This window comes from Anomaloglossus baeobatrachus, chromosome 4, assembly GCF_048569485.1.
Source record: "Anomaloglossus baeobatrachus isolate aAnoBae1 chromosome 4, aAnoBae1.hap1, whole genome shotgun sequence".
In the NCBI taxonomy this organism is placed as follows: domain Eukaryota; kingdom Metazoa; phylum Chordata; class Amphibia; order Anura; family Aromobatidae; genus Anomaloglossus; species Anomaloglossus baeobatrachus.
In genome coordinates this window covers 476,934,125-476,959,862 of record NC_134356.1, presented here as the reverse complement: position 1 = coordinate 476,959,862, position 25,738 = coordinate 476,934,125, and the positions used below count along the sequence as shown (strand labels likewise).

At 43.1% G+C, this 25,738-nt stretch overlaps 1 protein-coding gene across 1 annotated transcript in view; it reads left to right on the top strand.

The window, feature by feature from the left end:
* Positions 1-25,738, top strand: part of MINDY2 (MINDY lysine 48 deubiquitinase 2) — a 115,646-nt gene that overhangs the window by 83,340 nt on the left and 6,568 nt on the right. The window contains exons 5-8 of the mRNA XM_075345726.1: positions 4,713-4,815; positions 8,539-8,681; positions 12,907-13,080; positions 18,682-18,861. Coding sequence (XP_075201841.1) covers positions 4,713-4,815; positions 8,539-8,681; positions 12,907-13,080; positions 18,682-18,861 — 600 coding nt within the window. The remainder of the gene's footprint in view (positions 1-4,712; positions 4,816-8,538; positions 8,682-12,906; positions 13,081-18,681; positions 18,862-25,738) is intronic.

Genomic DNA, 25,738 nt, shown 5'->3' with positions numbered 1-25,738 from the left:
ATAAATATATTTTATGTTCTATCCAAATATCTTGATTATTGTATCATAAAAATTATTAAATGTCTGATGTTCACATACACATATTCATGTACTACAATAAATTTTTCACCTAACTATAAGCAATATATGTAGGAGTCGGAGTCGGAGCCGGAGTCGGAGTCGGTGCAAGAGAATTTGAGGAGTCTGAGTCGGAGTCGAAGGTTTGGCTTACCGACTCCACAGCCCTGCTTTTAGGATTCTCCGCTGTCAGTGATGACAATGGACGATCATGTGAGCACAAGTATGAGATTTGTAGACTTCTGGCCACATTCTGGTTTGATGTGTCCAGCCTCAGTCAATTAATTTTCATTGAGCAGGTCTGTTCAGCACGTGACCACATCTATGTAAATCGCATACTTGCAGCTTCATAACCTCCCACTCTCACCGCCGGCATCAGAGAATCCTGACAGTGTGCAGTGTGCACACTGTGAGAATTCAGAAGTCTACAGTCACAGAGTGACACAAGGAGTGACTGCAGACTCATCACAAACTTGGACAACCCCTTTAATGCTCCTAACAACATAAATAAAAACATAGTAACCCTTAACTTGTCAGGTGGCACAAGACTTTATTAAAGAGATTGTCCACTACTTTAACATTAATGACCTTTCCTTAGGATAGGTCACCAATGTCTGGTCAGGATCCGGCACCTGGCACCCCCGCCAATCGCCTGTTCTAGGTGCCATGTCGGTGGTGGCAGGTGGCCGGAAGTGCTCCGTTCTGGATCTGCTCCGTCTTCTGATAGTGGCAGCAGGTTCCTATTAAAATTAATGAGGCTGATGTGCAGTACCCAGCCACGGACACCATTAGAGGACAGAGCAGATCCAGAAATAAGCATTTCCGGCCACCTGCACAAAGCAGCTGATCAGTGGGCGTCCAATTGTACTCACATCAGAAGCAATGTGCAAGTGGCACAGAGGCCTAATGATGGGACACAGTCAGTATCACAAATAAACATTTACATTCAGGTACCTTATAGATGATGTTGCCTCTGAGTCGTTTCTTTCTATTCACCTTGTCCTGACGCCATGATGACTTTTCACATTCACATCTCATCTCTGCAGATTTCCATGTTCTCCGGTCTTCTGCAGCATATCCTATCACGATGCCCCTAAAATAGCAGAATGATTATAATACTTCTACTTAAAAATATCTGCCCTACACCGTGCCCCAGATGAAATAATGGCCCCTCACTGTGTTCTCTGCACAAAATATGACCCACACTGTCCCTCTTATGGTACATGCCCCACACACTCCCTCTCCTTTCCATACTACTCTTCACACTGTGCTCTCACTATATCACCCTATACTGCCCAGTCTTTATACAGTACCCTCTCATCCCACCCCCTCCTCGCTATGGCCTCACACTGTCCTCCAATTCTGCCCCCTCTCCATACCACGTCCCTCCACTACCCAGTCTCTATTCTGTGCCCCCTCACATTTTTCTCATCCCTTACTGTCTTCCTCCCTACCTCCTGCGTGTCCATATACTTTTCCACCTCACTCCCCATCCTGCCCACTTGCTCCTCATACCATGTCACTATTTATTGTGTTCTCAAACTTTCATTCCCATTTGCTCCCCATACCATGTCTATATACGTCACCCCTCCCTCTCCCCATACATCATCCCGCATCCTTTCTCTCCCCATACATCACCTCGCATCTTCCCTCTCCCCATACATCACCTCGCATCCTCCCTCTCCCCATACATCACCCCGCATCCTCCCTCTCCCCATACATCACCCCACATCCTCCCTCTCCCTATACATCACCCCGCATCCTCCCTCTCCCCATACATCACCCCGCATCCTCCCTCTCCCCATACATCACCCCGCATCCTCCCTCTCCCCATACATCACCCCGCATCCTCCCTCTCCCCATACATCACCCCGCATCCTCCCTCTCCCCATACATCACCCCGCATCCTCCCTCTCCCCATACATCACCCCGCATCCTCCCTCTCCCCATACATCACCCGCATCCTCCCTCTCCCCATACATCACCCCGCATCCTCCCTCTCCCCATACATCACCCCGCATCCTCCCTCTCCCCATACATCACCCGCATCCTCCCTCTCCCCATACATCACCCCGCATCCTCCCTCTCCCCATACATCACCCCGCATCCTCCCTCTCCCCATACATCACCCGCATCCTCCCTCTCCCCATACATCACCCGCATCCTCCCTCTCCCCATACATCACCCCGCATCCTCCCTCTCCCCATACATCACCCCGCATCCTCCCTCTCTCCATACATCACCCCGCATCCTCCCTCTCCCCATACATCACCCCGCATCCTCCCTCTCCCCATACATTATCCCGCATCCTCCCTCTCCCCATACATTATCCCTCATCCTCTCTCTCCCCATACATTATCCCTCATCCTCTCTCTCCCCATACATTATCCCTCATCCTCTCTCTCCCCATACATTATCCCTCATCATCTCTCTCCCCATACATCAACCCTCATCATCTCTCTCCCCATACATCAACCCTCATCATCTCTCTCCCCATACATCAACCCTCATCATCTCTCTCCCCATACATCAACCCTCATCATCTCTCTCCCCATACATTATCCCTCATCCTCTCTCTCCCCATACATTATCCCTCATCATCTCTCTCCCCATACATCAACCCTCATCATCTCTCTCCCCATACATCAACCCTCATCATCTCTCTCCCCATACATCAACCCTCATCATCTCTCTCCCCATACATTATCCCTCATCATCTCTCTCCCCATACTGTGCCCAAAGATGCTTTCCCCTCCCCAACCTCTCTTCCCACCATACTGTCAAAAGATTGTTCCCCCTCACCCTTACTGTATCTATAGATACTGCTCCCTTCCCATCCTCTCTCCTCCATACTGTCTTTAGATACTGCCCCCTCCCCACCCTCTATCCCCTCATGTGTCCGCTAATAGTTCCCTCTGTCCCCCCATTCCGTGTGCATAGAAACCTCCCCCCTCACCCCATATTGTTCCTCCGTCCGTGTCTTCAGCTCCACACTGGAGCACTTTTCAGCGTTTCTCTGCCGCCTCTGCATTGCGGGCCTGACTTCCGGGTCAGCAGTGTGATCAGCTGACATGATCACATGACAGCCGTCGCTCTGACCCGGAAGTCAGCGCCGGCGTCACGGCTCCAATTGTCCTCGCGTCTGACAGATACAAGGACAATTGGGGAGTGAGAGCCGCGCGCTGCACTTTCTATGAGTGCAGCTGTCACTGCAGAGCGGCAACTGCAGCCCACGTGGAGACTTTCATAGGGCTGCATCAGGCGCCCAACAGCGCCCCCCTCACAGTTGCGCCCGGGGCAAATGACCCGCCAGCCCCCCCCCTAGATTTTCCCCTGATGTGTGTGTGTGTGTGTGTGTGTGTGTGTGTGTGTGTGTATATATATTTATATATGTATGTGTGCATATATATATGTGTGTGTGTGTGTGTATATATGTATGTATATGTATGTATGTATATGTATGTATGTATATGTATGTATGTATATGTATGTATGTATATGTATGTATGTATGTATATGTATGTATGTATATGTATGTATGTATATGTATGTATGTATATGTATGTATGTATATGTATGTATGTATATGTATGTATGTATATGTATGTATATGTATGTATATGTATGTATGTATGTATATGTATGTATATATATGTATGTATATGTATGTATGTATATGTATGTATATATATGTATGTATATGTATGTATGTATATGTATGTATGTATATGTATGTATATATATGTATGTATATGTATGTATATATATGTATGTATATGTATGTATGTATATGTATGTATATGTATGTATGTATGTATATATATGTATGTATATGTATGTATATGTATGTATATATATGTATGTATATATATGTATATATATGTATGTATATATATGTATATATATGTATGTATATATATGTATATATATGTATGTATGTATATATATGTATATATATGTATGTATATATGTATGTATGTATATATATGTATATATATGTATGTATGTATATATATGTGTATATATGTATGTATATATATGTATGTATATATATGTATGTATATATATGTATGTATATATATGTATGTATATATATGTATGTATATATATGTATGTATATATATGTATGTATATATATGTATGTATATATATGTATGTATATATATGTATGTATATATATGTATGTATATATATGTATGTATATATATGTATGTATATATATATATATGTATATATATATATATGTATATATATATATATATGTATATATATATATATATGTATATATATATATATATGTATATATATATATATGTATATATATATATATGTATATATATATATATGTATATATATATATATGTATATATATATATATGTATATATATGTATATATATATATATATATATATATATATATGTATATATATGTATATATATATATATATATATATATATATATATATATATATAACACAGAATGTGTATATCCCGATCTATCTATAGCCCGTGAAATGCAGCATATTTATTTATTTTTTGCAGTTTTTACGTGTTATTTCTTTTTGAAGTTTACCTGTGAGCACAGATCACATCACCGCTCTATTCCTGTAATGTCACCAGTTCTCATTGTAGTATCCTGATGTGTTTGATCTTAGATTGCTGAGGTTGTGACGGCCGTTGGTAACTGCAGCTACAACCAGCTGGTGGAGAAGGTGATTTCATGCAAGCAATCGGAGAACAATGAGCTAGTTAGTGAAGGTGGGTGAGTGATTTTGGCTTATTATTGCTAGATCGCATATCTGTGGGGAACTTGACTTTCATTTGTCCTTTAATTTTATGGTGAGAAAAGAACATCCAGAAGCAACAAATATTAAGGTACAGCACCACACCCACAGCATAACAAAACAGCTGGGACCTACCTGAATCTCGAGAACAAGGCCCTATCGTGCCCGGTCTGGAGTTGAGAGGTGGCTGTGCACGTGCAGCTCTCTCCATGGGTTTCTATAGGAGCTCCAAAGGTTGCTTAGCCTATTAAATCTGTATCTATGCAGGGGATGTGGAGAGAAAAACAAAGCTATGACTGCACTAAAGATATTTTTGGAAATTAATCTACACAAAATTTTGGACCAAAGGTGAATAATAAAATGTGGACAATTTTGTCTTTTAACTTTGCCATCACTTTACTTATAAGCTTGTCCTTTATTTATACTATAATAGAATGATGTTAGTATCCTGGTAGTCTGTGTGACTACATACATAGGCAACTGTAAGGGTGTGTTCACATGATGCAATCATGCTGGGATTTATGATACCACTTTTTGAGAAAATGGGGAAAACTTTTTTTTTTTTGCTGCAGCTTTTGAAATTCATGGCAAAAACTGTATTTACATCAATTTCAGAAAATCCAATATCCTGTCTCTGAGGAGAGTCGGAATAACCCCATAAACATGGGATTGTGGATATCTGTGGGTTATTGGAGGATACTACCGTAAGAGGTCCTTATATTTGATTAATTTAGGACCCCTCCACCCATATCCATAATTTCTTATTTATATGGATAGTGGTTCATCTGTGCGTTTATAGTACCCTGTCCACTACCATAAGTCTACGCTGCCTTTTAACTTTGTATCTCTCATGACTTTTGTAAGGGCCTAATTCTAATAGGGAATTTCAGGGATAGCCGTCGTTGAGTGGGGTCGCCACTTTCACTTTATATTAGGGTGCCAACCTCCGCGGCAGGTAGAGGACACAGGAGGGAGGTGCATCTATTAGGGTGAGAACTTTACCCTCCTCCCTTTTTCTGCTATTTTGTATTTTGCACTGGGTTTTGGATGTTTTAAATGTAATTATTAAAATTGTCATTTAAAGGGTTATATTATTTGTTATGCAACACTTTCCCTTTGTCATTATTTGTATCTGTGGGTTAGACCAACAATCCTCTAACATGTATGGAGACCTTAAGGCTATGTACACACAGGACGTTTTTGCAGCGTTTTTTCCCTGACCAAAACGTAATCTTGTGGCAGGATGTCTCCTGGGAGTCATCTGCGGTTTTGATGGTTTTTTTTGTTTTTTTTTGTGGCATTTTTACAGCGTTTTTTTTCTGTGATGTCAAGACCAGCAGTTATTCAAAAAAACCCGAGTCCTGGACTGGGCCAGTTTTGACCTGGATCCGGCACTCAGGTATTGGAAAGAAAAAACGAAAGTAAATCAAGCGCGCTATACTTATCGGTCTCAGTCATCGCTGTACCTGCTTGGTAGATGCTAGAGTGTATGGGCTCCTTCCAGGGATTAAGTAATTTCAACATACCCCTATCACATGGGGGTGAAGCATAGTATAGTGGAAGGGAGAAAACATTGCCAAGCTCACTAACCTGCAAGGAGCCCATTCATTCTAGGCTCAACAGTACCTGCTCCCGTGGCCCTTCCTACTTCCAGAGCCGCTTATTAGCATCATGCATATTCACTGCTTTCCCAGTTCACTGGTGTCTGTGATTGGTTGCAATCACATACGCCCCCAGCCTGTGAGAAAGCGTCTGACTGCAACCAATCACAGACCTTGTCTGCGGGTGTATCGTACAGTAAAAAATAAACAAAAAAAAAAAAAATGACGTAGGGTCCCTCCATATTATGAAAGCCATCACAGATAAAGCCCATGGCTACAGGCTGCAGCTCCCAGCTGTGTGCTTATCTTGGCTGTGTATCAAAATAAATGGGACCCCATGCTGTTTTTTTAATTAATTAAATAATTGGGAAAAAAGTGTGCGGTCCCTGCCCCCAATTTTGATACCCAGCCAAGATAAAGCCCACAACTGGGGGCTGGTATTCTCAGGCTGGAGAAGCCCAGCCTAAAAATATCAGCCTGCAGCCGCCAAGGATTGTCGCATCCATTAGATGTGACAATCCCAGCACTTTTTACCCGGCTCTTCCCAAATTGCCACCACACCAGGGCAATTGGGAAATATCAGGAGTTAATCGTAGCCCACCGCTGCGATTAAGCCCTAGATTGATAATGGCAGGCGTCTGAGACACCCCCATCACCAATCTGTAATAAGTGACAAGAAATAAACACAAACCCCGAAAAAATCCTTTATTTGAAATAAAATACAAAAAGCCCCCCGCTTTCACCACTTTATTAACCCCATAATCACACCCCTGCAGGTCCGACGTAATCCACACGAGGTCCCACGGCGATTCAGCTCTGCTACATCTGAAGATCACAGGACTGCCCGCTGTGAGCTCCAGAGAATGAATGAGCTGCACGATCAGCGGTAACTTTACTCATAGCTGACGATACCGGTGACCGGGAATAGCCTGAGTGAGGTCAATGCTGAACGAGCGGCTCACTCATTCTCTGTATAGACCCACAGACCGTGTCTGTGATTGGTTGCAGTCAGACACGACACAGTCTGGGGGCGAGCCTGACTGCAGCAAATCATAGATGAAAGCAGTGAATATGTAATGACGGTAATGAGACGTGTAAGTGTAGGAGCCGCGGGAGCGTACAGACGTGCCGGTGACTCGATAAATATAGTGTGCCTGCTCCAATCCACCATCCCCACCACCATTTTTAAGTGCCGGCCAGATACCCTGGATCAATTCCAGGCCGGAACTGGGTTTTTTATTAACCCGGATAAACCCGCCGATCCAGAGTATCTGCGTGTCCACCTGTCACTAGGTTGAAAAATTGTAGCAAAAGTGCTTAAAAGAATTGACATGTTCATTCTTTTCATAACACCGGAGGTGGTTCACAAAACCATCATGAAAAAATCCTGACGTGTTTTGTGTGTGTAAACATGAGATTTCAGAAATCACATACTTTGCTGTGACTGTAAAAAGGAGCATTTTATTAGCATTGGTTTGCATAAAACCAAGGCAAATCTCTAGCTAATAAATTCTGCAAAAAATGCTCAGTGTGAACATAGCCGAAGACCAATTCTTATATATGTGCCCAGGGATTATTCTGTGCAATTCTGTGTTATCCATAGCCCCCTATTCTCCAGGTCACCAGATATTGGCCAAGAGAGTAGCTCTTTGGCCACCCTGGGCTGATATATTTCACATGCCTTTTTTCTTTTCTTTTTTTTTTTTTTTTTTCTACATGTATAGAAATGGTAAACTGCTGTACTGTATATTGTTGTTGTTTTTTTTTGTTTTTTGTTTTTTAAATAATGGGCTCCTATTAGTAATGTATGGTGTTGGCATATGTTATAAGTATACATTGGGGAATACGCTTGGTACAAAACTCAGTTGGAAGGTTCAAATATAATATGTTACACTTCTGTGACAACCAAGAAAAGAGAACAGCAAACCCTTGCTGTAGATCGGACCTCCATGTCAGAGTATGGGATATATCTCCTGCCATGGTAGTGACACATCTATCTCTACATGTATGATTATCTGCAGTCCTCCACGTGTGTATTACAGTCCATTGTCTTTGTGCCTGCCGCAAAGTGACTCCTATGTTGTGCTTTCTTCTAGGCCTGGTAGCAGAACAGTTTCTGAATAGCACAGCCACCCAACTGACCTACCACGGGCTCAGTGAGCTGACCTCAACCCTACAGGAAGGAGAGCTATGTGTATTCTTCAGGAACAATCATTTTAGCACCATGACCAAATACAAGGTGGGTTTGTTAGCACATAACTATGATAGGAACTTGGTCTTACTGGCTTGCCCTTTCATTACCAGCTGCAGTTTTAGCTGGATAAATGGTGTTAGGAAGCCTCGTAACCTATCTTATCTTATGTTGGTGGTTTGGACAGTTTTTGGTCACAGCAGCTTTTGAGGCCTTTAACTAATTGCTAATACTTGTGCTGGCTGAGCAGTGTCTTGTTACATTTAGACTAGTTATCCATGACCGATTTTAGTAGCCCAACAATTATGATTAAAATTGTGGTGCTTCATTGTTTCTTAAAGTGATCTAGTTGCCGGGACGTGACATTTTCCAACATGTCAATCTTGTTAAATTTTTACAGTTGTCCCACAACTTTACCCAATGTTTGAGGTTATGGGACATCTGTGGTACTCATAATTATGCTGCACCATGTAACCGAAAGTCACCATTGACCCCCTCGCCATGAATTTCATTCATGTTCTGTCTAGAGATTCTCTAGTTATGTGACTGTAAGTGGGTTTCTAATGAAATTCATACACGTGCATAATTAGATCAATCTTTTGTAAATTACATGATCCACTTTTACCTGGCGAATCCTTGGTCAAAGGGTTCAAACCCATGTGACTGTCTGATGCCTTCATGATGGAGTTGGCAATGCAAGCTCCATAAACTGAGGACAGGTGCTGCAGATTACAGAAATTCATCACTCCTACATGATTTGGCGACCTAAAGTGGAGCTTTAGGCGGGCTTTGCACGCTGCGACATCAGTAACAATGTGTTACCGATGCTGCAGCGATAGTCCCGCCCCCGTCGCACGTTCTATATATAGTGAAAGCTGCCGTAGCGATTATTATCGCTACGGCAGCTTTACACGCACATACCTGCCGTGCGACGTCCCTCTGGCCGGCAACCCGCCTCCTTCCTTAGGGGGCGGGTCGTGCGGCGTCACAGTGACGTCACACGGCAGGCGGCCAATTGAAGCGGAGGGGCGGAGATGAGCAGGATGTAAACATCCCGCCCACCTCCGTCCTTCTCATTGCAGCCGGCGGCAGGTAAGTTGAAGTTCCTCGCTCCTGCGGCTTCATACACAGCGATGTGCGCTGCCGCAGGAGCGAGGAACTACATCGCACCTGTCGCTGCACCGGCATTATGGAAATGTCGGAGGCTGCAGCGATGATACGATAACGACGCTTTTGCGCTCGTTCATCGTATCATAAAGGATTTGCACGTTGCGATATCGACTGCGACGCCGGATGTGCGTCACTTTCGATTTGACCCCACCGACCTCGCACGTGCAATGTCGCAACGTGCAAAGCCGCCCTTACACTGTAAGAAGAAACCTTTCTGATGACAGAGCGCATGAAAATCTTTTATTGACCCTTATGGTCCAAAACTGATGAAATGGAGTCGCTAAGCCAGGCCTGGTCTGACCGCGCACAGGAGTTTCCATATAATACAATCATATGGTGGAGTGATCTTTGCTCTATAAAAGATCACTTTCCCATTATTTTCTCTCCTTTACTTGGTGAGAAATTAATTGCTCTATAATTAGCCGATCACAGAAAAAGCCTGAGCTGAGAAAATTTCAGGATCCCTGTTGATTGTCATTAAAATAATATTAATTTTTCATTGAATAAAGAGAGGTGAAATTTTCACGGCTTCTGAGCCAGAATTAATTGGAAAGCGAGGCCGTCTAATTTAATGTAGAAGTTGTAGTGTGTTATTATATCGTGTGCTCATTGTCACGGCCAGAGAATTGCCATCATTCATGGACTGTGAACCGCCACACTTTAGTTTTAATGCTGCAAGATACATTTTGTGCTACAAACGACCTACTTAAATGAAGGGTTTCTGCTGAGTAGACCCCACCAATAGTGAATTATTGGGTATTTTTCAAAGCTATAATTGAGCTCCTGAATTATTGCTGAAAAGACTCTGCCAAAATACCTCCTAGGAGTTTTCTATCAAATTATCTCATAAACCGCACAATGCACAGCATGGAAGATAAACTCTCAAAAAGGGATAGATGTGCCGTTATCAGTGGCCTGTTTTAATGGCTCTGCATTTCCATTGCTTTGTATTAAGTATAACCCCAACCTCCTCTCATTGCTTACATACTACTTTATTCAGTGCACAGAATTCTTGCCCTATAATCTTCATATGTGTTTTCATCAGATAAAACAATTACAAATATTAATCTGATTATACAATGACTCAATAGCACAATACTTTAATGTGTAAAGTACCAGACGCGTAGAATATAATCATAGGAGATAATGTAACACAATTGAAAAAATAAAAATATCTGATATATCCTGTTCCCCAGAATTGTTGGCAAAAAGGCATCTTGGGCTTAAGTGTGCTTTACACGCTGCAACATCGCTAGCGATAGTACCTGCCCCCGTCGTTTTTGCGATATGTGGTGATCGCTGCCGTAGCGAACTTTACCGCTACGGCAGCGTCACACGCACATACCTGTTCTGCGACGTCGCTGTTGATGCCGAACAATCCCTCCTTTTAAGGGGTGGTGAGTTCGGCGTCACAGCGACATCACAAAACGGCCGTCCAATAGAAGAGGAGGGGCGGAGATGAGCGGCTGAAACATGCCGCCCACCTCCTTCCTTCCTCATTGCCGGTGTACGCAGGTAAGGAGATGTTCGTTGTTCCTGCGGTGTCACACACAGCGATGTGTGCTGCCGCAGGAACGATGAACAACATACCTGCAGCTGCAATGATATTTGGTAAAGTAGCGACGTGTCAACGAGCAACGATTTTTCACGTTTTTGCGCTCGATCGTCGCTCCTTGGTGTCACACGGTGCGATGTTGCTAATGGCCCCAGATCTGCGTCACTAACGTCGTGACCCCGACGATATATCGTTAGCGATGTCGCAGCGTGTAAAGCACCCTTTAGATCTCCTAAAAGTCCAATGGTAAGACTTGGCGTTACGCTGGCCATGGAAGGACTCTGAGTATTCCAGATTATGTATTTCAGAACTGCGGATCCAGAGATATGGGCGTTTTTATTTACTTCTATTTTTATGTTACAAAAGGGTGTGGCTTACAGGAGAACTATGCAGAGCAGCTTAAAGACATGTTTTGTGCCACGCCCGCTTGTTAAAGTTCCATAAGGTTAACACTAAATACTAAGGCCAATATCCCTGAAACCGTAAGGCAGATTTGAAAAAAATAAAAACTGGATTACTAAAGGAAGGACTGGGAATAAAACCAGAGCAAAAACTGGCAATTTTTCACTTAGTGACAGGTCCCCTTCTAAAAATATGACTTAGCTTTAAGTTTTTAGTTTTTCCATGAAAAAGTAAAATGTTAGAAGAACCTAGGAAAGGTCCAACACTGTAAATCTGTATGTACCGTACATATTCTTATTTTATAGACACTCTGCTTGTCTACAAATACAGCACTTACATGTTTCTCTGTTCCCAGGATCTTTCTATCGGGGACCATATTGCTAGATAGAATATTGCAGAGTATATGAGGATCATGCTGTCTGTATGTGTGACTATTGGTAGCTCTGTGTTCATTATTACCTATTTCTTGTAAAAACAAGTGCCTCATAGTCAGGATCACCAAATATAAAGATGGTATACGGGTGAAAATCAATGTGGTGACACTTGCTTGGTTTAGTTGAGTGATGAGGCTGAAGGCTCTCAAGGTTTTGCATAGCAGCGTCTTGGGAAGCTTCAGCCTCTGATTGTGCCTGATATTCCCAGGTAGGGTCCAGAATAGAGATCAGTGGCAGAGGACAGAAATGAGCATCTCCGGTAATGTTGCTCCAGGATATCTTCCCAGTATTAAAGGATAGTGGCATATTTTCTGCCTTGAACACCTGCTCTTTTGGCAGTAAAAATGATGCATTCAGAGCACCCATTTTGCAGCAGTTTTTCATGCTTTTTGCTGTGTGTAGATGCTGACTTACATATGTGCTTTGTCTACATGTCTAAGTTTTTCTTCACCAATAAGACTTCAAAAACACTTTTTTTTTACTTTTTCATTGCTTTCTATGGGTGAAAAAAACTGAAAGAATTGACATGCTGCAGATTTAGAAAAAGCTGCAGTCCTCAAAACAAATAAAAAACAAAATCCTTAATGTTATTAATGAAACGACACATCATTGTCAGGTAACAATGAACTGTAAGATCCTCTGTACCATTGTTATCAATGAGCGGTAGTCTTCTTATTTATAAATCATACGTTTGTATTAATGTTGTCATTAGGGACTTCTATACTTGCTTGTTACGGACCAGGGATTTCTCACGGAAGAAAACATTGTCTGGGAAAGTTTACATAATGTGGATGGCGATGGAAACTTTTGTGACGCTGATTTCCACCTCAGACCGCCATCTGACCCAGAAACTGTGTACCAGGGGCAGCAGGACCAGATTGATCAGGTATGATGGTCATTAGTCTTCCAGAAAATAAATTCTACTAATTAGTCATCATGGTCACAAGACTCGTGTAATAAATAACTAAACTGCTACTCATGGGAGAGATTTATTACAACTAATCGCGCCAGAATTCTGGCGCTATTTTTTTTCTTTCTTTAACTTGAACCATATTTCAAATGTGTTTTTTACGTTTTCTGTGCTTTGACAAGGGGGTGTGGTCCTACTGGAAAGGAAGTGGTTTTAAATGCAAAACTAAGTGAAAAAAAAATGTAGAGCAAATTTCATCATGACATAAGCCAATTAAATTAGTAAATTAGTGTAGAGTAGACTGTCCAATGATGAAAAAATGGTGATTGATAAACTGGACAATCTTAAACTACCCCAGATTTAAGTTAGCACTGTTTACAGCGTAAATCGTATTGATAAATATGTCCCTTTGTGTCACAGGCTTAAAACCCTTCCTATATGTGGCTATTAAAGGGCTATTCCCCTGATCAATCTTCAGGAGCTCACCAGCTTCTTGGCTTTCTGCTTGCTGGGGGCCTGTGTGCTCCTGAATGATTGCAGTTTGGAACCTACCTACTAACCGCAAAAGCCAAGCGATACTACTGTTCTCCTCCTCCTGGATCTGTCCTCTGCCTTTGACACAGTAGACCATTCCCTTCTAACTACAGATTCTCTTGTCTCTGGGCATCACAGACTTGGCGCTATCTTGGATTTCTTCATACTTAACCAACCGAACTTTCAGCGTCTCCCACTCTCACACCACTTCCTCATCTTGACCCCTAGCTGTCAGTGTCCTCCAAGGTTCAGTTCTTGGACCCCTGCTGTTCTCCATCTACACCTTCAGCTTGGGACAGCTCATTGAGTCCCATGGATTTCAGTATCAGCTCTATGCTGATGATACACAGATCTACCTCTCTGGACCTGACATCACCTCCCTACTAACCAGAATCCCACAATGTCTGTCTGCTATTTCATCCTTTTTCTCTGCTCGACTCCTAAAGCTTAACATAGACAAAACAGAATTCATCATCTTTCCTCCTCCTCACTCTCCCATCCCCCCGCCCCCCCGACCTCTCCATCAATGTCAATGGCTGCTCACTTTCCCCAGTCTCACGTGCTAGCTGCCTGGGAGTAACTCTAGACTCTGATCTCTTTTTCAAGCCACACATCCAAGCCCTCTTCACCTCCTGCCGCCTCCAACTCAGATATATTTTCTGGATTCGTACATTTCCTTCCCAAGAATCTGCAAAAACCTTAGTACATGCCCTTATTGTCTCGCGCTTAGATTATTGCAACCTCCAGCTCTGTGGCCTCCCTTCTAACCGTGTCGCACCCCTACAATCTATTCTAAACTACGCTGCCCGGCTAATCCACTTGTCCCCCCTCTACTCACTGACCTGTCCTCTCTGCCAATCCCTTCACTGGCTTCCCATTGCCCAACGATTCCAGTTCAAAACACTAACCATGACATATAAAGCTATCCACAACCTATCTCCTCCCTACATCTGTGACCTAGTCTCCCGGTATTTACCTGCACGTAACCTTCGATCCTCACAAGATCTCCTTCTCTGCTCTCCTCTCATCTCCTCTTCCCACCATCGCATCCAAGATTTTTCCCGTGCCTCCCCCATACTCTGGAATGCTCTGCCAAAACATATCAGACTCTCGCCTACCTTGACAAGCTTCAAAAGAAACCTGGAGACCCACCTCTTCCGACAAGCCTACAACCTGCAGTAACACTCAGTCTGATATAAATCAGCACAACCAGCTCTACCCTAACCTACTGTATTCTCGCCTATCCCTTGTAGACTGTGAGCCCTCGCGGGCAGGGACCTCTACCCTCTTGTACCAGTCTGTGCCTTGTATTGTTTGATTATTGTACTTGTCTTTATTATGTATATCTTTTTCACATGTAAAGCACCATGGAATAAATGGCGCTATAAATAATAATAATAATAATAATGTACGCTTTTAGCCCGAATCATACGCTCCCTATGCAGCTGTGCAGTTTTGGCTCTCCAGTCTATACCTTTTAAGGGGCAGTGTGCTTCTGATAAACAGTTTGGAGCATCAGCATGGTCACCCTGCTGCCCTGCCTTGTGCACTGTCCTAAGTGGCTAGTAAAGGCAGCATATCCAGCATTGCAGGAGCTCTGAAGCTGGCCAGATCCAGGTGCTTCATGATTGTGAACGCATGGGCATTCTGAGTATTTACTAAAGCCTAAATGTGAAGAAGTGATGTTCAGGCTACTTTCAATTGAAATTGAAGCTCTACTGGTAAATGAATGATAATGTAAGGAAAGTGTTAATGCCATGAAGCAAAACTATGATGGCCGCTGTGGGAGTTCAGTCTCTAGCAAGGCCTCCTGTTTAATCAAAGAGTTTTAACAGCTTCACAACAGGTCTCTTTATTATCTTTTTATTTCAAGAATCATGTTGAAAATTCTATTTGATTTTTGCCATTAGCGCAGGAATCCTACTGATGTGAGCAGTGATTGAGTGCTGTTGTCATATCACTGCCTTGTGTTTCAGCGAAGTTTAGGAGGCTTCGATGCATTATTTATCGGCTCGCCGACATTTGCTGATGACTTTGACACCCTTTAATTATTTGTTATTTTCATGTTTTTAGCTTGGCACCGAAACTCCAGTTTAGTAAAGTATAGCAGTTAGCATCTCTAATGTGTGCGATTGATGAGAGCCTCAATTTATTTTCATTCACCAGAAGCGTTACTATTTAGTTGTGATTTTCTCTTTTGTGAAATGGCCAGTCATCAGTCTGCGTATTTTGTTGGGCAAACTGTTGCTTTACGGTAGGAAAATGTGTGCTTGAGGGTTATTAGTTTAGGTTTTTTTTTTCTTTTAACAGGTATTTTTTACCAACATTTCCAAAGAAAACTGGAGGGCTCTGAGCATTTGGTGCTGTCCCATGTGCCATTTTTAATTCAGTTACAAAGCCAAAATTGGGTGTAGAACAGAAATCAGAAAAGTAGACTCTCCTATATAATTCCCTAGCCACTTCTTTTGTCTTCAAAAATTGCACAAAACCAAATCATTAGTCATGAACATGCCCAAAAAAACTACCTTGCTATGGTATATTACCTTGCTATGGTATATGGACTCCAGCCATCCATGTATTAAGGCGTCCAACTGCAAAATTTGCTGTGTGCCAGGATCCAAAATCTACAGAAACAACTTATTTCATGATGTAATTGTAACAAAAGGTGATCAGGGGCAGACTCACCCAAGATTGGAAAGATCCCACATTATCTCAGCATTCAGGTTTTTAAAGGAAGTCTGTCAAAACAAAATGACTGTTCAAGTCAAGCTCAGACGCTCGGTGCTCCTTCCAACCTAAATCTTTGATTTGCTTCATTCTCTTCTTTGATAGTTCTGGCTTTAGAGGAGCCAGAGGAGAGGGAAATCAGGTGGAAAGGTGCATTGAACTTCCAAACCTTGCCAAGAGAGCACTATACACCTGAGCTTAGTTTGAACAGTCATTTTATGCTGAGATTGTACAAACGCCTGGCAAGTTCCACGTTTGATATTTCACAGGACCTCAACAGTTCGCCTTATGTATTATCCGAAAACATTTACTAACCCATAACCTGTCCTGAAAATCAACCTGCAGTTTGTTTTAAGACCCTATTACTGAGCCAATGACTAGGAAGCTCAATGTGTTAGATTATTTCTGGACCTGGATCTGTGTCCTGATCTATTGGGAAAATGACTCTTCCCCCCAATTAGATACACTACTCTGGCCAATTTATTCCTTTTCACTCCACAGGCTGTGCACATCCCCTGCACTAGTTGGTCTATGCAGAGTATACTATTGTATTTGCTTTCTTAATTATTGCCCTTGTTGTATGGTGCCTCTATCTACTGTACACTAAATACCCACTCATTTCATATTTTCATACAGCATTAATGAGAATAATTACAAGGAGGGCTATTTATGGGAGATTCCTTTTTTTTCTTTAGTAGACACAACCAAAAAACAATGTTCAGTTTTAATCTAGCTAGAATCTAGACTGAATACTGAATGTTGAACTACATCGATGCATCATTAAAAAAAAGAAAGTGCAGCCGTCTCAATCCAAGTCTGCGATGATATCTAGCTTTTTCATAAAGTAGGTTTCTCCATTGCCTACAGTTGCTGAATAATGTACTTCCAGCACTGATCCTCGGGATCCCAGAAGCGATGTCTTTTATTATATTGTGGCATATTCAGGTCATTCAGTGCAATAAAACAATACGAGTTCTATCTGAATGCAGCGCCTGTGAAGGCAGGCATTTGGAAAATGCTACTGTTTGTACCCAGTGGATCAGCACTTTTTCCAGAATAATGGAGTGCTGAAGCATTAATGGAGAGCATATTGCGCAATCAACCCCCTAGGTAACTTCAGTTTGATATCAGGATTTTGCTGAAGCAGGAGAGACAGTGATCGCTGTCTAATGTGTGTACACTGTCTGCAGAACTGTGGTTGGTAATTTGTGCACGAATAAAAGAAAAGTAGCATATCCCAAAATAATTGCTACAGTCTGGAAACAGTTTATATGCAAGCAGGTGTTAGTGACAAGCGTGACCTAGTGTGTCATGTGGAGTTTGGTCAGGTGAATAAACACACAACATATTTGCTACAGACTTTGCCATAGGTTCACTGCAGTCATGTAGTAAAATACATAGCAGATTTACTGCTGATAAATTTACTTTTTGTGCAAGTACCCTAAGGCTATGTGCGCATGTTGCGTATTTACATGCAGTTACGCTGCGATCTGCACCGCAGCGTAACTGCATGCGCCCTGCGTCCCCAGCATAATCAAATCAAATAAGCTTTATTGGCAGGACCAAATACAAATTAGTTTTGCCATAGCAAGTGTACATTAGGGACTGGGGCTGTGGGGATGGTGGGTGGGGACTGTAGGAAGGATGGATGGGGCACATCCAGGGTGGGGACTGTGGGGGCACTTCTAGGATGGGGGCTATGGAAGTCCATGGCTTATGATGGGGCATATCCAGGGTGGGGACTGTAGTAACGGTGGTTGGGGCATATCCAGGGTGGGGATTGGGGGGGCCACATCTGGGATGGGGGGCTATGGAAGTCCATGACTATGACAATCTATGAAGATTATGCAGGAGACGTGCGCATGTGGCGTATTGGAGTGCAGCGCTTCGGCTGCTGCCCGAAGTACGCGCTCTAAGAAGTGACATGTCACTTCTTCCGTGCGCTTTGCCTGCATCCCCCGCTCTGTCTATGGGAGGGGCTGCACTCAGAGCGCATGGAATTGGCTTTTTTTTTTCATTACGGACTCTTTCTGCAGCGATTTGAAGCACACGTGTGCTGTTCAAATCGCTGCAGAAATTTCTGCAGTGACAGTACGCAACGTGCGCACATAGCCTAAAGGGTGCCATAAATCTGATGCACCCCCATTTCTGTGTTATTTTCTGAGCTGAAAATTCCTTAACAGTCTCAAAGATCTCAACGTTTACATGAGATTTGGATATATATCCACTACATTAAAAGGATTATAAAGGTGTTGGGGAAATATTGCACTGATAAATTGGCAAACCATTTCTTAAGAGTTTTTCTTCTTGTCCTAGGACTATCTGATGGCTTTATCGCTACAACAAGAGCAGCAGAATCAGGACATTGACTGGGAACAGATACCAGAAGGCATCAGTGATCTCGAATTGGCTAAAAAACTGCAGGAAGAGGAGGACAGGAGAGCCTCTCAATATTACCAGGAACAGGAGCAGGCAGCGGCCTCGGCCCCCCAACCGGTAACTTAACAAAGGATAAAATTCATAAATTGGCATCAGTCATGAGGAGCACACCACTCCAGAATCTGACTCTTATGGGGGATTATGCTTTCCTGATGACTGACAATTCGGACTAGCGGAATGGCTGAGCCTCTGGTCTGACCTGTGGGCTCTCTAATGCTGCAAATAGAGGCAGCCATTGGAAGAGCGTAGAGACATTGCTATAAAGCTTGTAACCAATGCACTCCTTGCCTAGGAGCATGGCCACCGCTGATAGACTGACGCAGTAGCCTAGGCAATGAGTGGTAAACTTTAAAATTAAAACCACCTTGATGACAGATATGAATTTAGATGAGATAATTTGGAAAGTTACTTGTGTTTACAAGCACTTTGTCTTTTTACCCATTTATAGAGATGAGACAACCCATTTATTATCCGTTAATTGTCCATGAGATAATTGTTAGAGTTGTCTATGTGTATTAAAGTTTGATTACAAGTTAAAAGATTACATAACAAAATGACATTTAACCCCTTAGCTGATTTCAACAGTTGACATGTCTGCCTGCTAGTCGCCAGTGGAATTGCAGTCCACCTGCGACTATTAACCCCTTACATCTCGCTGCCAAAATCTGGCTGCGAGATGTATATGCGCGCAGCCAATATGATGACTTACCCTGCCCCTATCCAGCGGAAGTCACGTGATATGATCACGTGACTTCCGGTGGTTGCCATAGGTAGCACAGGGTCATGTGATGACGCCTGTAGCTAACAGTTACTTGATCTCAATGCCAGAATAGTGCCGGCATTGAAAGTAAAGCAGCATATCTGCAGATCTCGGTTCTGTAGCTGTGATCTGGAGATATGGCAGAGAAATCAGACTGCTGATCCATATAGTCCCCTAATGCAGAGGTCCCCAACCTTTTTTGCACCAGGGACCGGACTTAAGCAAGACCAGTTTTCCATGGCCCTGTGGGACATGGGTCGGAGCTTTGGTCATATGGGGGCGGGTTATGGAGGGGTGGGGCTTAGTGCATACTTATAATATAATATAATATAATTATGACATTTATAATGAGAATGTGATTCAACTTACTATAGGTTCAGAATGAGTGGGAGCACTGGGCTTGTTTCCCTGGATCAGTGGGAGCACTGGGCTTGTTTTCCTGCAACAAGACAGTCTCATCTATTGGTGATAGGAGACAATGAAACCCGAAGTGTGTTCCTTATGAGCGTCAGTGTATACAGCACTGCTGCTTAGCAGCGCTACACACTGAACACCGGTACCGGGAGCTGCGTCAATGAGGCCAGTCTGCTGCCCCGCCCCGGCACGCCCCACATATGTTCTGCCGGGGGCGAGTCAGTGAAGAGAGCCTGCTGCCCCACCCTGTCAAGTACATACCATGCTGTGCTGGAGGGCCACGTCACTAAGACCCGCCCGATACCCCGCCCCGTCCCGTACAACAGATACCATGCTGTGCTGTGGAGGGCTGCGTCACAAAGACCCACCCCATCCTGTATAATGTTCTCTGCCGGGAGCTGCGAGCTGTCACGGCTACGGCAGAGAACATTATCAATCCACACAGGGCGTGCTCTGACCAGGCGCAGGGCCGCAGAGCTAGCTGTCAGCGGCGCTGCGGACCGGCTGAAAACCCCCAACGGCCGGTCCTGGTCCGCGGACCGGCGGTTGGGGACCTCTGCCCTAATGGACCTAGTAAAATAAAAAAAGGTAAAACAAAAGTTTTAAAAAATAAACCTAAAAGTTCAAATCACCCCCCTTTCGCCCCATTGATAATTAAAGGGTTAAAAAAAAAATATATATATATATATATATATACACATTTGGTATTGCTGCGTTCAGAAATGCCAGATCTATCAAAATCTAAAATCAATTAATCTGATGGGTAAACGACGTAGCGGCAAAAAAATTCCAAAGCCAAAATTATGAAATTACGTTTTTTTGGTCGCCGCAAATTTTGTGCAAAATGCAATAACAGGCAATCAAAACGTAACATCTGAGCAAAAATGGTACAATTAAAAACGTCAGCTCGAGACACAAAAAAATAAGCCCCCACTAAGCCATAGATCCCGAAAATTGAGAACGCTACAGATTTCGTAAAATGGCGCAAAACGTGCGCCAATATTTTGGGACAAACTTGTGAATTTTTTTAACCCCTTAGATATAAGTAAACCTATCCATGTTTGGTGTCTACAAACTCTCACCAACCTCAGGCATCACAGCGACACGTCAGTTTTACCATATAGTGAACATGGCGAATAAAATATCCCAAAAACTATTGTGCGATCACACTTTTTTTTTCTTTTTTCTTTTTTTCTTTTTCTTTTTTGCAGTTTTTTACACTTGAAATTTTTTTTGCCGTTTTCCAGTACATTATATGGTAAAACTTATGGTCTCATTTCAAACTACAACTCGTCCCGCAAAAAACAAGCACTTATATGGCAAGATTGACGGAAAAATAAAAAAGTTACTGCTCTCGGAAGAAAGAGAAGAAAAATAAAACAAAAACGGAAAAACGCTAAATGCCCGGGGACAAGAGGGGTTAAACAACCGATAGTGGAGGATAAAGTAGTATCCAGATAAGTTTCCATGCCCATCCACTGGGATTCAGTGGAATAGGTTCAACAACATAAGACCTTTTTCTAAATTAAAAGTAGTAGTATGCTGGAACTGGAAAACTCTCTGTAATGGAATTATTGTCAGAAACGTTCCTGAAAAAAGACCAAACCCAAGACTCTTCAATGCACAGAAGTACTGGAGATTAGCATTACAGCACAACAGGATGCCATTTTGTCTCATTGGCGAGTGCCATAATGATGATGATTTGCAGCCAAATGCACTTGAAAGTTCCTTGGGCTCTGAATAGTTTTAAATAATTTTCGTCAGAGTTGAAGAAATCTTCAATACCGTAAACACTTTAAATGCAGTGTTCCTGCTAACGTTTACAGGACTGTGGCAAGTTCTTAGTCTAAGTGAATTGCTAATCTCTTTATAAATCGCCTCCTCCAAAGCCCAAAAGGATAGGCAAAAACACTTTTTTTCTAAAATCCTTCAGATACGTACAGACATTTGGTGTGTGTGTGTGTGTGTGTGTGTGTGTGTGTGTGTGTGTGTGTGTGTGTGTGTGTGTGTGTGTGTGTGTGTGTATGTATAATATATATATATATATATATATATATATATATATATATGTATATAATATATATTATATAAAAAAATATATTACCGTATTTTTCGCTTTATAAGACGCACTGTTGTTCCCCCAAAACGTAGGGGGTGCGTCTTATGGGCAGCAGCATGGGGCCATATCTAACACAGGGGAGATGTGCCATCTATAGCAGTGTGGTGCTGATACTGCATCACGCTGAGGAGCTGGGGCAGCGGGGCATATTATATAAGCCTGTGCCCTCCTGTGATTGCACATGATCCCCCCCTTGTGTTGGATATGGCCTCGTGCTGCTGCCCATAGTAAAATAAAAAAGCTTTACTTACCTCCAGCGCTGATCTCCGGTCTCCTGCTGCTGCTGTCTGTGATAAGGCATGCAGAGATGATATCACTCTGCTGTGCCGATCACATGACCGGTAGCAAGAACCAGGAAGTAAGGAAGCCGGAGCTCAACTGCGAGGTGGGAGACACTGAGGGACAGCGCTGAGAAGGTAAGGAAAGAGTGTTTTTTATTTTATTATGGGCAGCAGCATGGGGCCATATCTAACACAGGGGAGATGTGCTATCTATAGGGGCCATGGGCAGCTGTATGGGGGCCATATCAAACACAGGGGAGATGTGCCATCTATAGGAGCCATGGGCAGCACAGGGGGACGTGTCCCAGCACAAGGGGGCTATATTCAATATAAGGGGGCCATATCCAGATTAAGGGGGGCTAATTTTAGGATGGGGGGTTATGAGGGACATATACCATATATGATTTGTTAGACAGACACTGGCATTATAAGATGGACCCCATTTAACATTAAAAAAAAAAAAAACTCTTTTCCTTCACCAAATTTAGGGGTGCGTCTTATAATCAGGTGCGTCTTATAAGGCGAAAAATACGGTGTGTGTGTATATATGTATATGTATATGTGTATATATAATATATATGTATGTATATATATATATAATATATGTGTATATATATATGTATGTATATATGTATGTATGTGTATGTGTAATTATATATATATAATTACATTACATTTACTGCTTTATATACAGTGAAGAAAATAAATATTTGATACGCTGCCAGTTTTGCAAGTTTTCCCACCTACAAAGAACGGAGAGGTCTGTAATTTTTATCTTTGGTACACTTCAACTGTGACAGAGAATACCCCCAAAAATACAGAAAATCACTTTGTATAATTCTTAAATTATTAATTTGCATTTTATTGCATGTAGTAAGTATTTGATCACCTACCAACCAGCAACAATTCTGGCTCTCATACCTGTTTTTTTATTTTTATTTTTATTTAAGAAGCCCTCCTACTCTGCACTCACCTGTTTGAACCAGTTATCTGCCGACAGACAACTGTCCACACACTCATTCACACTCCAACCTCTCCACCATGGCCAAGACCAAAGAGCTTTTTAAGGACACGGGACAAAATTGTAGACCTGCACAAGCTGGGATGACACAATTATTAGAAAATGGAAGAAACACAAGATGATGGTCAGTCTTACTCGGTCTGGGGTTGCATGTAAGATCTCACTTCGTGGGATAAGGATGGTTCTGAGAGCGGTTAGAAATGAGCCCAGAACTACACTGGAAAACCTGGTCAATGACCTTAATAGAGCTTGGACCACAAGTTTCAAGGATTACAGTTAGTAATACACTACGTTGTCATGGATTAAAATCCCGCAGGACATGCAATGTTTCCCTGCTCACATCACCACGCGTCCAGGCCCATTTTATGTTAGCCAATGACCATCTGGAGAAGGTCATGTGGTCAGATGAGACCAAATTAGAACTTTTTAATATCAACTCCACTCACCATATTTGAAGTAAGAAGGATGAGTACAACTTCAAGAACACCATCCCAACCGTGAAGCATGGGGGTGGAAACGTCACACTTTAGAGGTGCTTCCCTGCAAAGAGGACAGGACGACTGTCCTATATTGAATGGAGGATGGTTAGGGTCATGTATTGCGAGGTTTTGGCCAACAACCTCTTTCCCTCAGTAAGAGCTTTGAAGATGGGTCGTGGCTGGGTCTTCTAGCATGACAATCATCTGAAACATACAGCTAGGGCAACTGAGTGGCTCCGTAAGAAGCATTTCAAGGTCTTGGAGTGGTCTAGCCAGTCTCCAGACCTGAACCCAATAGAAAATCTTTGGAGGGAGCTGAAACTCAATGTTGCCCAGTGATGACCCCGAAACCTGAAAGATCTGGAGAAGATCCTTATGGAGGCGTGGGCCAAAATCCCTGCTGCAGTGTGTGCAAACTTGGTCAAGACCTACAGGAAACATCTGACCTCTGTAATTGCAAGCAAAGATTTTTATACCAAATATTACAATAAAAAAATAGAATTTATCAAATACTTATTTTATGCAATAAAATGCAAATTAATTATTTTTAGAAAAATCATACAATGTGATTTTCTAGATTATTTCTTATTTTTTTTATTCTGTCTGTCACAGTTGAAGTGTACCTACGATAAAAATTACAGACCCCTCCATTCGTTGTAGGTTTTGAAACTTGCAAAACCGGCTGTGAATCAAATACCGTATTTTTCGCTTTATAAGACGCACCTGATTATAAGACGCACCCCCAAATTTGGTGAAGGAATAGAGAATTTTTTAATAAATGGGGTCTGTCTTATAATGCCAGTGTCCGTCTAACAAATAATATAGGGTATATGTCCCTCATAGCCCCCTCATCCTAAAATTAGCCCCCTTAATCTGGATATGGCCACCTTATATTGAACACGTCCCCCAGTGATGCCACATTTCCCCTATGGCTGGCACACATCCACTGTGGCAGGCAGACAGGGCCACTGTGGCAGGCAGACAGGGCCACTGTGGCAGGCAGACAGGGCCACTGTGGCAGGCAGACAGGGCCACTGTGGCAGGCAGACAGGGCAACTGTGGCAGGCAGACAGGGCAACTGTGGCAGGCAGACAGGGCAACTGTGGCAGGCAGACAGGGCCACTGTGGCAGGCAGACAGGGCCACTGTGGCAGGCAGACAGGGCCACTGTGGCAGGCAGACAGGGCCACATCACCCTCTGTGGCAGGCAGACAGGGCCACATCACCCTCTGTGGCAGGCAGACAGGGCCACATCACCCTCTGTGTGGCAGGCAGACAGGGCCACATCACCCTCTGTGGCAGGCAGACAGGGCCACATCACCCTCTGTGGCAGGCAGACAGGGCCACATCACCCTCTGTGGCAGGCAGACAGGGCCACATCACCCTCTGTGGCAGGCAGACAGGGCCACATCACCCTCTGTTACATATCGCCCCCATGTTGCTGCTTTTAGTAAAATAAACTCTTTACCTTCTGCAGCACTGTCTTGTATTTTGTCTCCCTCCTCGGGGTTGAACTCCTCCTGTCTCCTGCACTTCCTACTTCCTAGTTCTAGTGGAGGTCATGTGATCGGCATGGCAGAGTGAAATCTCTGTGTACCTAATCACAGCCAGCAGGAGGGAGACCCCGGCCAGACGCTGGAGGAGGTGAGTAAAGAGTTTATTATTTTACTATGGGCAGCAGCACGGGAGGCCATATCTAACACAGGGGGAGGGGAGATCCTGTGCAATCAAAGGTAAGCACAGGCAGATAACATGCACAGCTCCCTCAGCCCATCAGCGCGATGCAGTTTCAGCACCACGCTTCTGATGGACAGCGGTTGTGCATATTATATGAGCGGGAGAGCAGGAGATCAAACGCTGC